The sequence below is a fragment of the Papio anubis genome, chromosome 12 (assembly GCF_008728515.1).
Source record: "Papio anubis isolate 15944 chromosome 12, Panubis1.0, whole genome shotgun sequence".
Classification (NCBI taxonomy): domain Eukaryota; kingdom Metazoa; phylum Chordata; class Mammalia; order Primates; family Cercopithecidae; genus Papio; species Papio anubis.
The window spans coordinates 106618724-106632778 of NC_044987.1; the positions used below are offsets into that span (position 1 = coordinate 106618724).

The following is a 14055-nucleotide window of genomic DNA, read 5'->3' on the forward strand; positions in this document are numbered from 1 at the left end:
AGCAGCTGGGGGAATAGAGCGGGCTGGGCCTCTGCCTGAAACAGCTGGGAAATAACCTGAAACTGCAGCCGGAGTGACGAGCACAGGCTGGAGCATGACCTGAAGTGGCTGGGGAGTAACCTGAAACTGCAGCCGGAGTGACGGCACAAGCTGGGGCACCTGAGACAGGAACCGGAAGGGTGGGATTAGGGGCAGCCGGAAGAGTGATGCAAACAGGGGAGGGACCTGAGAAGGGAAGCGGAGCGAGGGGGATTAGGGGCGCTGAAGGAAAGATGATGATTTAGAGGATCCCACGTGTTAGTTGTGGGTTGTCGGGGCATGGGAACTTCTTCCCTTTTAGAAGGATTGGCTTCTGACTTTCTCCCTCCAGAGTCTAGTAAAGGAGAACTGGTAAAGGAGAACTGGCCCCTGACGCCAGCAGAGGGCGTAATGGATCTCTTCCCGGGAGACAGGGCTCCTATCATTAACATGTTCTATTAAGAACTGACAAATCCGCTCCTCGTTAGACCCAAATTTTGGCCAGAAAAGTGAGGGTTTAAGGATGGGTTCTCAAACCCAAATGAAACAACAATATTTTATCATCTGTTATTTTCGTTTATATTTGGTTCTTTCATTATCTTTCCAATACATTAGCATAAGCCCCAAGGGGCTATCAGAAGGAATTTCGTTACTCTCTAGACTTTTAAATTTTCCTGTCTTACTTGAAACATTCCCTACCTTAGGGATTATTAAGGGGGTGGGGCAACCCCTCCTGTTAGACATTTCTACCCTCCCCCTTCCTAAGGCTTACTGAGGCTTTGGGGAAAAGGGCCCCAATCCCACCTTTTCTGGGATTTCTACCTTCCCCCTTCCTCTTTTGTCTACTCTGTTTGCTGCCACCTCTAGTCAATAGATGGCAGCACGAGACTGCAGAGAAGACTCACTCATTCCACAGCCACAATACTTACTCCCATTTATACACTCTCAGCCTCCAACTTATCCCGACCACCCAGGAAATACTTTGTGCCTTCACGAAATCTCCTACCTTACTCCGTGCACAAGAATTACCTGGTCCTCTTAGCATCGAGGTCTTGCAAGCTTCTCCTACCCGCTTTGCTGAGAATCCAGATTTATTCATTACAATGGGTGGGCCTTGATGTCCCTCACCCTAGGGCCACCGTAACTAGACAGTAGGACATGTCCCCCATGAATGGGGTGATCGAAGGCCCCCTTCCCGAAGAAGAATAGTTAAGTTCCAAAGATGGACGTCAGAACAGTTAGGAATAACGTTCAAAATCCTAAGGAAATTGAACACTCGGACAAAGGATTCTTAGCAAAGCAATTTTACTTCTGCGCAGAGGGGTGCCTCCTTGGCCAGTTGCCATGGGAGCACACCTGAACAAAGGGGCACGAGAGCTTTTATTCCTGACACAAGTCCTGCCTCTGTACCCTTTCCCCGTTGGTCGGGGTCGGGTCATACAATCTAAACTGATCCCAGTTGGCTAAACATTTGATTTTTCTTAGATAGGGTGGGCACATGAAAGAAAGTGGAGGGAAAGGGGAAGGGGTGTCTGTAATGAGCCAGAAAGTGAGTCCTCTTTCCAAATAAGGAAAGGAATGTGAGCTGGTCCTGATAATGCTTGGCACTGTGGCGTGCCTGGGCATTTAACAAAGGCAAGAAGGGAAAAGGAGAAAAAAAGGAGAAAAATTGAGGGGTACTATGAATTAAAGAATACAAGATTGATCAGATTATTTGAAGAGAAACCTCATCACATCCCACACTGTGAAGAGGCTTGATTGTAAGTTTCCTGAGGCCTTCCCAATCATGCGAAACTGTGAGTCAATTACACCTCTTTTCTTTATAAAGTACCCAGTCTTGGGTATTTCCTTATAGCAATTTGAGAAGGGACTAATATACATGCATTTTCCTTTAAAAAATAAATGTATATTGTAAGTATATTTAACTTTCTAGCTTGGTAATAGGTATGGGTTGCAGAGAATTACTATGGACTATGGCATATTTTTGGCAATTTATACATTAGTTAATTTTTATGTACTTTTTATTATTGGAGCAAATAAATTCAGATTCTGGACTGTCGTAGGCATCATCTGATCTAACAAACACCATTGTGTCATTCCGAAAAGTGGAAAGCATTAGTAGTTATTCGAATTCATATAGAAGGGACATAGAGAATTATGGCTTATTTTCATATTAGTTCTCCATCTTAGAGTCATAATTATCTTTGTTCATATCTGATCATTCTTCAGAATTAAAGATATGTTCGTGCATCTTTCACCACTTACTAGTAAGAGGGCACAGTGCTTATAGACATGCTCTTCAAATTTTAGAAGTGATACATATTACATTTGGGGTGGATGAATTTAATCCATTTATTAGGTAAGTTGAAAATGAACAACTTTTAGTGGATCCTGTCAAGTGATAAAGACCTTAGCTGGTTCAGATAAGTATTTACGGAACTCTTTATCTAGGGCTCTTATGACACCGAAGAGCCAATATTTAACTAAACTTATGATGAGATCAAAGTGTTCAGTGGAGCGAATGGTAAGCCAAGTCACGGAAATAACAGAGACAGACCTTAAGCACTGCTCTCTTCTTGGCAAATACAAATTTCTTTATTGTATAAACAGTTACTGATGTTGGAATAAAATTAAAGGATTGAATTAATGGACTACAGATCATTATGGTTATATCTGACATAGATTCAGGCCCTGATGAAAAGCCTGTACTCTAAAACTGTACAACTATGATTACCTACATTTTCAAGAATGAGAATGTCAACTTCTGTCCTTAGGCTCTCTGTCTCTAAGCCTCAGGGCTTTTGTGCATGGTCTTTCTAACAGGAAGGGTAAGGCCCTCCTTGTTGGGAATATGCTTAAGGAAGAGAACCTGGGGCTGGTTCCTGCTTCATTCTGGTTTCAATATTACTTGCCTTACGTCAGTATTTCATAATGTGAAACTCATAACTTATTGTTCAGTTTATTTTAGCATTTTTCTTTATACATTATAGGTTTTTCACATTACTTGGCATTTACCTGCTTTTCCTCGGTGAGACCCAAGTCTTTTCCCTCAAGGGATTTTCTAAGGGGAAAACAAGGTATTTAGGGAGTTACTTCATTTGAATTTATTCCAAATATTCAAATTAACTAAGCTATAATGACTTTTTTATTTTAAGTGGTGATGATGTAAAAGTCATAGATTGTGTGTACACACATAATGAAAATATTTTTTTCCGGATAAAATAACCCAAGAAATATCTGAAGAGTTAAATTTCTGCCCAAGGTAGAGTATGTCTTCAGTTGGAATCTAGCTCTCTAGGTGTGATGTTTTCTTGTCATATCCTCCATTTCTTGTAAAAATTTGTGAAACTTCTCAATTTACTTGGATGAGGTAGGGGGAGATACAAAGACATGTTTTTAATTAGGAAAGAAATGGACTTAGGGGTACGCTATTTGAATGAAATTTGGATGACTAAAAAACTGAAGAGTTTGGTTTTTGCCTGTGAGAATGCTCTGTCACTGGTTTTTCCATGAAGTTAAATCTCAGCATTTTCCTTGTTAGGTACAAAGCTTAATAGCTGGGCACGTGAATGTTATTATAAATCTTCGATTACAGTAAAGTACTTCTGGTTGCTTCACCATAATTGAGGAATATTTCACATAAAAAATTTTAGTGTTAGTACATTTTTATTCACTTGTGTCAGAAGATAAGGGTCTTGTCTAGGTTAATTTCCACTAATTAGGTCAATTTTTACATAGTCATGCAATGATAGTATCTTTTTCTATGAAGAAATTTTCCAGCAGGTGAGAATATTTAAATACCTTCATATATTATGTTTAAGCATCTTTATATTTTGGTCATCTGCCTTGGATAGTGCCATACTTCTCTAATAACTGAGATAATGAGAAGCCTGTGTGGAACTGTGGAAACTATAGCCACTAGGAACTAATTCTATATCCATGGATCAGCTATTCATTTCATGTGTTTTATGATCACACATAGATACATGAGGTATTGACATCAATGCTCAGTGAAAGAAGCATTGCTTTTTTGGACCATGATGTGACTATTTGAATCTATTGACAAAATATATTGATTGAAAATTCATTTGATATGTTGAAATGTGGCTAATGTCTTAAATACCGTATTGTTTTGTTGAAGGAATCTAATTGGGAGAGTTAAGCTAGCAACATGAAAATTTTTCATTATATGCAATGTATATTTGGTTTTAATATATAGCCTATTTTGTTTTCCTTTTCTATATGCTAAATAAGAAGAAAAACATGTCCCATATTACATGTATGATAAAGCAGTAGATCTTTAATCATAATCTTAGTTTATGGAATGTTATATTTTAACATATATTTTAATGATATATTAAAGGTGTGCAATTACTTTCAGATATTTTTGATCAGAGAGTTTAATATTCTGGATCATGTCAAGTGAGTTAGAGTGTGAAGGAACCAATGCCTGTTATGTTCTGGAAGCATAATATGGGTTTTTACTTATGGATATAAAAATATCCCAGCAAACATACTAGTAGATAGTATGAGGAAAGTACCTAATCTACTGTCAATTAAATAGATTTATAAAACTGTGACTGTGAAATATAATATTATAGAGGTTTTTTGTTATCGCATTTTATCTTTTGAAAATGTCATGTTCTTAAGAAACTATGTTAAATCAATTTTTTTTTCTGGAAAAATGTTAACTGAGCAGTTTACATTGAAACCCTAATAATGGTATCTTTCGGTTTCTAAAGTATTCCATTTTTAATTACTTAAACTGTAGAGGAGAGTTTACAAGTTTACACACCGCATGTTTTACAAGTAAACATTAAATTGCCAAAAGAATTATCCTGTTGAAATCTAGTTTTGATGATGGAAGCGGGGAAAAGCAATGAACCTTGCAGCAAGTAAGGTGTGAAAAAATAATAGAATTGGCTGTAGATTACATTATTCCCTTGTCTTCTTAGCAGATGCATCTCTTGATTTACAGCTTCAACAATGACAGAACTCTGTGATCAGCTGGAAGTGGTAACAAGAAGGAAACATGTGGAATGTTCATCACAGCTGGCTTCTAGAGACAACTCAAACTCTTTCTGCCCACATCCTTTCCACTGCCAGATCTATGTAAATGGAATCATCCTGTCTACATTTGAGGTTTAGTAATTCTGCAGTTTTCCTCAGCAGTGAATAATCAGAAAGTCTTGGTTTGTATCTCAACCTCTCCCATTTTTCTCTTTAATTGGTTTGTCCTTTGCCATCAGATCTAGAGACTTAGAGTAACAACGTGGTTCTTTTTCTTTTGAATTTTCTTTTCTTTTTTTACTAGGATCTGATCGGTGTTTGCTTTGGCTACCCCAGAAAACCTCCTGAGTCATCCCAGGGACCCATAGGAGAGTACACTTTCAGTATTTCTTCAATAAATGGAATCTTTATGAAGAGGATTTCAAAAGATTACTAACCTGACTTGTATTATACCATTACTTTTCTTGTTGCTGTGGATGTTAGCTAACTACATTTCTCTGTTTTGTAATTTTAGCCTTCTTTTCATTTCCTGAGCTCTCCCTGATGGTGGGTCCAACATTTTACTATAATTCTGCTTGCTTCTTGTCAAGATACGTTCCATCACAGGTAAAATTACTACTCATATAATTCAATCATTATTTTCTAAGACATACAATTTTATTGTTTGCCCACAAAAGGCTTTCCTGAATTATAGGTATCTTTTTCTTTTTTTTCCTGGACTGTGTCTATAAATCTTTTCCAGTTGACAGAGATCTGCATATTTTGTTCTGATTCTATGTTCACAGTGAATCATTCAAGAACACTAATAATAGCTGTTATTTGTTGAGCCCGTAAGAGGTGCCAGCCAGTGTTCTTGGCACTTTACTTTGTTTTAATTAACAACAACTCTAAGAGGTAAGGGGTATTTTGCAGTTCTAAAGAGGATGCAAGTAAGGGATAGAGAACTTTAGTAAATGGCCCAAAAGCTTATTAAAAATGGTGAAGCTGAGGTTGTAGCTGAAGCAGTGTGGCTCCAGTGTCCACATTATTCACCACATGCCGCACTTTCTCTCCAAAAATTCTTAGATCTTAGATAGGTACATACTGAGTGAGAAACTTATAGTCATTATTTGCTTACTATAATTATGAAACCCCATGTCCCACAGACTACCATTTTTCATGTAACAGACATGAACTTGGAAATTTTTATTTATTTATAAATTTATAAAAGAAATAAAAAAAGTCAGCAGAATACCATAAAAAGAGGTGCACTAATCATTTTGTAGATAGTTAACTAGAAAGGATTCTGAATTTCTCAACTTTAATCCCATTGTTTTCCAGTGAGTAAACTGAGACAGACTTCTAAATGCATTCAGAAAATGACTCAAATCCAAGCCTTCTTACACTGAACTTGGAATTTCTCTTAGAGTATGCTTCTTTTTGGAATCTGAGTACTCTTCTATCTAAATAGTATTATGAATAAAACCATGTCCCACTGTTCTGTATGTCTTTCTACAGTGTCTACTTTCTCCTCTTTCACGACCTAGCTCATCCCAATTATTCAGAAAATAATACTCACTGCTTATTTGATAGTTGATGATAGTCATGAATTAGTTCACTTGAGTTCAAAATTAATTGGTGATAATTTGAATATTGTCTGTAAGTGTTGTAAAATTGGTGTATAGGTAAGGATAAAATGGAGAGAAACACGGCTCCTTATTTATCAGGTAAACAGAGAGTCAGACCAAATAATTGCTGAAGTTAACATGTGATAAATAATATCATAGCATTTATACAGTTTAGAGTCTTGTCGTTTGATATTTAATGAAAGACTAATTAAGACTGAACATCCTTTGAGGCATGAGGGAATGAAGGTCTAACAGTAGAAGGCGAGAGCACTGAGTGACATATTTTATAAGATGTTATTCTTGGTGCTACATAGATCATATCACAAATACCACAAGTACAAACACAAAGGACTTCAATCTATTTCAACTTATTTATTTAGTGTTTATTACTACCATCAGAGAGTAAGTTTCTTGAGACCAAGAACCCATTGCCTATTCATCACAGCTGACTTCTGTGCCAAGAAAAATGTTTTAAATAAGAAGTTATGAAATGTATGAATGGCTGTTGGGACTTTAACTATTCTTCTGCGTAGACTATTCACTAACTCTAAGAGGTAGAAGCGTTGAACTTCTGGCTTAAATTAAAATATTTGAGGAGAAATAGAATCCTTAAGGGAAGATGGGCTCTTTGTGTGAGGAACTCAACAGAGACTTACCAAATGTTTATTGTGTGTAAATCAATATTGAGGATACAACAACGAAGATGTGCTCTGTGAAACAAAGGATGTGATCATATTCCTGTTCACTGTTTCATTACAGGTCCTGTTTTCCTGAGCTCTCACCTCTGATATAAGCCTGGAAGAAGAGTAAATGAGACAGAATAACAATATTACAGAATTTGTCCTACTTGGCTTGTCTCAGGATCCTGGTGTGCAAAAAGCATTATTTGTCACATTTTTACTCACATACTTTATGACAATGGTGGGGAACCTACTCATTGTGGTGACTATTATTTCCAGCCCTGCCTTGGGCTCCCCAATGTACTTCCTCCTTGCCTGCCTGTCACTTATAGATGCTGTATATTCCACTACCATTTCTCCTAAGTTGATTGTGGACTTATTCTGTGACAAAAAGACTATTTCCTTCCCAGCTTGCATGGGTCAGCTATTTATAGACCACTTGTTTGGTGGTGCTGAGATCTTCCTTCTGGTGGTGATGGCCTATGATCGCTATGTGGCCATCTGTAAGCCACTGCACTATTTGACCATCATGAATCGACAGGTTTGCATCCTTCTGTTGATGGCGGCTGTGACTGGAGGTTTTGTGCATTCTGTGTTTCAAATTGTTGTTGTGTACAGTCTCCCTTTCTGTAGCCCCAATGTCATTGACCACTTTGTCTGTGATATGTACCCATTATTGGAACTGGCGTGCACTGACACCTACTTTATAGGCCTCACTGTTGTTGTCAATGGTGGAGCAATGTGTATGGTCATCTTCATCATTCTATTAATATGCTATGGAATCATCCTAAACTCTCTTAAAACTTACAGTCAGGAAGGGAGGTGTAAAGCCCTGTCTACCTGCAGCTCCCACATCACCGTGGTTGTCCTCTTTTTTGTTCCCTGTATTTTCATGTATGTTAGACCTGTTTCAACCTTTCCTATTGATAAATTCATGACTGTTTTTTATACAGTTATCACACCCATGTTGAATCCTTTAATATACACGTTGAGAAATTCAGAGATGAGAAATGCTATAGAAAAACTCTTGGGTAAAAAGTTAACTGTATTTAGAATAAGAGTGTCCCTCCTCGTGTAGATAAGGAGGTATGTAGTCAAGGTCTTCCCAGTCAAGTTTTCAGATTTCTAAGGGCATGTCAAGCATCTCAAAGTGGAAAGACAGGATTTAGATGCTCACAGCTCAATTAGGAAATCATCCCATTGTGGCATTTGTTTGAAGTTCAATATCTCAACGTCTATATCCAGGCTGAGTGTGGATGGAGCTGCTTGTTTGCAGGTCCTATTGTGCACGATTCAAATGATAATTTTCCTATTTACAAATCTTTGAGACCCGGTATTTCTTCCACATACTCAGCACACAATGGAGAAATGTAGGAATAGGTAATAAAATGGAGGCTCCTGTTGAGAAGGGAAGGCTATGGTGCTTCCTTCAGTGTAATTTATTTAAAGTCTTTGTGGAATATACAAGCACTATATTCACAAATATCTGTGAAACGGGCCTTGCTCAGACTTCAGCTGAAACTCTACATGCAGTCAGATAATACTCTTAGGAATCTTAGAATTATGTTTGTCTAGTTTAATGTATTCATGAGACATACCGTTAAATTTTCCCATGGTCTTTCCAAGTGTCTTAACTTCCACACCTTTGAAATGACATTTATTTTGATGACCTTTCTACTTTTAGAGTACTTAGCTCTTTGCAGAGACTGGAAAGGGGAATGAGTTTTATGTGTGAAGCTAGTAATTTCTGGTTCTTTTATGTTTCTTGTAATTTCTGTCTGAAAATGTAACAGTTAATCTTTTAAGCAATGTGTTTTTTAAAAATCTGTGCCTTTTTATGTAACACACTGCTGTAAGAAACAGCTGCAATTTTCAATATTCTCCTTGGAAATTTTAGCGAAATCCACCTATTCACTTAAGTACATTTTTCATTTTCTACCTTCCTATAGGTGACAGAATTACTAAATTTTTTCAGTCCTGGATGGCAACTCACTTTTGTTACAGCTTCTAGAATAGTTACTTCTGTCTTTTAAGCATTCACTTATAATATCCTGGTGGCTGCTATTTTGGGGCACTAAAACCAGTGTCATACACTTTAAATTGTTGTTGTGGAAATACCACACTTCGAGGTCCTGTCTTCATGTAAGGTTCAGAGCCCCACAGTTATTATGAGTTATAATAACCACCATATTCTTTTATCTCAAAATTTTGTGAGCCAGGAATTCAGGCAGTTGTTGGCAGGTATTTCTTCTGTTTTGTGTGGCAAGGACTGGAGTCACTCTCTTATTCACCTGATAACTAAGTATTCTGTAAAATGCAGGCTAACTTAATTCACATTTATAGTATATTGGAAGGGATAACCCTTAAGAGATGTTCTGGGTCCCTCTTCCTGTCCTTTTAGATGAAGGACATCAAGATCACTCCATAGAATAGTAAGGCTTTTTACATGTTGCTCAGAGATCCTAGTGGTAGAAAGTAGATGGGTCTGGCAGGTTAAGTGCTATGTCCAGAACTGGCACAATGTCACTTGCATCATATTCTATTCAACCGAGTGGTCACATGACCACACCAGATTTGAGGTTTTACAGAAATAGAAGATACCCCTTGGTCGGGAACTGGCAAAGTCACTTTGCAGAGCAGCATGTAGAACAATTGTCTATATCTCAAAAGAGCATATTGGAGTTTTATTCATTTTAAGTTGGATCTATGAATCAACTTGTACTAACATTAACAGTATTGTGTGTTCTAGCTGCTGAATACAATATATCTGTTAGGTATTTTTAAAGTTTATTTTTGAAGATTTTTGTAGTTTTTATTAATGTAGGGATCTTCCTTATCTATTCCTAAGTGTTTGTGTTTTCAGATTTCATCACAGGTTTTTAATTTTTAAAAAAGTTGAAGTTTATATAAAGGAATTGAATTTTTTATTTGACACTTGAGTCCTATAAATTTGCTAAATTATTTCTCATTCCTACAAAGTTACGTCTGTAGATTCTTTAGGGTTTTCTGAAACACTATCATGTTTTCTACAAGTAAGGATAGCTCATTACTTGGAAAGATATTGGAGTGTTTCAGTTCCTTTTGTGTCATTTTTAGAAGGTAGTCCTTTCCCTACATTCTACCTAATTCATCTAAGCTGTCCAGTTAATTGAAATAATGTATTTCATAACGCTTTCCTAACCTTTTAAAGTCTAAAGGATCTATGGGATGATTATTTATTATTTCTGATATTGGTTATTTGAATTTCCCTTTGTTCTCTCTTGATCACCCTTGCCAGCAGTTTATTAATTTCATTATAAAAGTACCAATTTTTTGCTATTTTCTTTTTCTCTATTTTATGTTTTCCATTTTATTGGTTTTTGATTTTGTACTTACATTCTTTTGTTTTCTTACCTTGGCTTGTATTTACTCTTCTTTTTCTAGCTTCGTAAGGTGAAGAATAAGATGGCTGCTTTTAAACATTTATTTTAAATGTAAGCATTTATAGCTATCCATTTTTCTTTAAGTAATGTTTTGATTACACATTTTTCTTTTTCACACATTTTGATATGTTTCTGTTATTGCTTAGTTCTAAATAATTGCAAATTTCCATTATACCTTTTGCTTGATTCATAGGTTTACTAAATATTTATTGGCATGTTTCCCAGTATTTGAAGTCTATTCTAGATATATTTATGAGTTATGTATTTATTCATAGCAAATTATTTCAAAACTTAGTGAGTCAAACAGTATGTACTCCTTCTCAATTTCTGTAGGTCAGGAAACTAAGAATGGTTTGGCAGGTTTCCATGCTTCAAAGTCTCTCACAAAGCTGTAATCAAGGTGCTTTGGGGGCTACCATCTCATACGAAGGCTTGGCTGAGGAAGGATCCACTTCCACACTGGGTGTTGGTATTAGTAGTTATTTGAATTCATAGAGAATTCACATAACTGGAAGGGACATAGAGAATTAGGTATTATTTTCATATATTAGTTCTTCGTCTTGGAGTCATAATTTGAACCACAGTATCTTTGATCATATCTGATCGTTCTCTAGAAATAAACATAAGTTTGTGCATGTTTTACCACTTACCAGTAAGAGATCACAGCGCCTTTAGACATGCTCTTCAAGTGTTAGCAATAATATATATTACATTGAGGGTGGATGAATTGAAAACATGTTAGGTAAGTTTAAAATGACCAATTTTCAGTGGAGCTCATTATGTGATAAAGACTTGAGCTGGTTCAGATAGGTGTTTATGGGACTCTTTATCTAAGGATCTTATAGCAGAAAAATCCAATATTTAATTAACTTATGATGAGATGAAGGTGTTCCATGGAGCCAATGGTAAGCCAAGTCATGGAAATAAAATGGAAGCCCTTAAGCACTGCTCCCTTGTTGGCAAATAAAAATTTCTTTATTGTAGAATCAGTTATTAAATTGATATTGGAATAAAATTTAAAAATTGAATGAATGGAGTGCAGATCATTATGATTTTGTCTGACACAGTTTCAGGCCTTGATCAAAAGCCTGTACTCTAAAACTGCAGCACTATGATTGCCTGTCTTTCCAAGAATCAGAATGTCAACTTCCATTCTTAGGCTCTCTGCCTCTCAGCCTCAGGGCTTCTTTGGTATGGACTTTGTAACAGGAAGGGTAAGGCCCTCCTTACCAGGAATATTTTTAGAGAAGAAAACCTGGGACTGGTTCTCCTTTCATTCTGGCTGAAATATTACTTGCCTCACCTAAATATTTCATAATGTGAAATCATATTTTATTATTTAATTTACTTTTGAGTTTTTCTTCTCATATTACAGGCTTTTGACATTATTTGGCACTTAGCTACTTTTGCTTAGCAAGAGCCAAGTGTTTTTCCTCTAGGGATTTTCTAAGAATACGAGTTTTCAGAGAGATTAGTTCATTTGAATTTGTTTCAAATATTCTAATTAACAAATCTATAATGACGTTACTGTCTTGTTTATTTAAAATATTGTTGATGTAAAAGTCATAGACTCTGCCTACAAACATAAATGGATGAATTATTTTCCTGATAGAATAGCCCAGAAGATATTTGGAAAGTTATTATTATTTGCCCAAGATAGAGTATGTCTTTGGTTAGTATCTAGTCCTCTAGGTATAATGTTTTCTTATCATATCCACCATTGCTTGTGAAAATGTGGGAAAGGTCTAAATATCCTGGGATGATATTGGGGAGATATAGAGACATGCTTTCACTTAGGAGAGAAGTGGTCTTAGGCATATGTTAGTTGAATGACTGAAAGAGTGAAGAGTTTGGCTTCTGCCTGTGGGAAAGTACTGTCATTGGTTTTTCCATGAAGTTAAATCTCACCGTTTTTCCTGATGGGTACAAAGCTTAGTAGCTGGACCCCTGAACGTCATTCTAAATCCTCAATCATAGTAAAGTACTTCTGGTTTCTTCACCATAATTGAGAAAACTTTCAAGTAACAAATTTTAGTGTTGATACTTGTGCCAATAAATAATGGGCTCATCTTGGTTAATTTCTAGTATGTCAATTTTTATATAGTCATGCAAACTTAGGATCTTTGTTTTTTATGAAGAAAATTTTCAGCAGGTGAGAACATTCAACTACCTTTGTAGAATAAAAATTAACATTATGTTTAAACATCTTTATATTTCGGTCATCTGCTTTGGGCAGTGCCATACTTCTTTGAAGACTGAGATAATGAGAAGCCTGTGTGGAACTATGGAAACGGTAGCCACTAGGAGCTAATTCAAAATCCATTGATCAGCCATCTATATTCATGTGTTTTATGATCACACATAGATGCATGAGGTATCTACAGTAACCATCAATGAAAGAAGCATTGCTTTTCTGGACCAAAATATGAGTATTTGAAACTGTTGACGAGATATTCATTAAAAATTTATTTGATAAGTTGAAAGGTAGCTAATGTCTTAAATACCATACGATTTTGTTGGGTAAATTCTAATTGGGAAAATTAAGCTTAGTATGTACAAATACTAAAACACAAGATAGATAACAAAATTAACCAAAAAATTTAAAAACTAAAGTATATAATAGATTAAAAACTCAATGATTGGATTTAATGCCAAATTAGATGAAAAATTAGAGAATTTGCAAATTGCAAGAAATATTAGAAGAAAATACGCAGAACAAAGCAGAGAGAAAAAAAAGCAAATGAAGAAAATAGTATAAAAGAGATATAAAAACACAACACAAAACTCGGAGACACTTTTAAGTTAATTAAAACTCCAGAAAAAGAAAAAATTCAGGTAGGCAAAATATTTGAAGAGATATAACTGAAAATTCTCTAAAATTACTGAAAGAATAAAGTTATGAATTTATTAGATGTTAAAAATTTCATGAAAAATGAATTTTAAAAAGAATAGTTTGTTTTAAAAGGGTAAACAGAAAAGCGACAGCAGAATAACAGCAACATAAAGACAAAAATTTTAAGAACATATTGCATTCAAGAAAATAATAATAAGGCCAAGTGTGGTGCCTCATGCCTGTAATCCCAGCATATTGGGAGGCCAAGGCAGGTGGTTCACTTGAGGCCAGGAGTTATCGGTACATTTTTGTTTACTTGTCTCACAAATAAGGGTCTTGTCCAGGTTAATTTCCTCTCATTATGTCAATTTTTATATAGTCATACAAAGATAGTGTTGTGTTTTCCTATGAAGAAATTTTCCAGCGGGTAAGAATATTTAATAACCTTTCTACAATATGTTTAAGCTTCTTTATATTTTGGTCAT

At 35.8% G+C, this 14055-nt stretch overlaps 1 protein-coding gene across 4 annotated transcripts; it reads left to right on the forward strand.

Moving 5' to 3' along the window:
- Window positions 1-315: 315 nt before the first annotated feature.
- Window positions 316-10676, forward strand: LOC108582119 (olfactory receptor 4A5-like). 4 transcript variants are annotated; one of them, XM_031653556.1, is made up of 4 exons: window positions 316-1814; window positions 4997-5210; window positions 5333-5634; window positions 7395-10676. In XM_031653556.1, exon 4 carries the CDS (start codon window positions 7446-7448, stop codon window positions 8391-8393), a length of 948 nt encoding a protein of 315 aa, XP_031509416.1. In that variant the 5' UTR covers window positions 316-1814; window positions 4997-5210; window positions 5333-5634; window positions 7395-7445; the 3' UTR covers window positions 8394-10676. The 4 variants fall into 4 exon arrangements, with proteins under 4 accessions (XP_031509416.1, XP_031509419.1, XP_031509418.1 ...); XM_031653559.1 differs by having other exon boundaries at window positions 4997-5130; XM_031653558.1 differs by having other exon boundaries at window positions 316-1778.
- Window positions 10677-14055: the final 3379 nt, after the last annotated feature.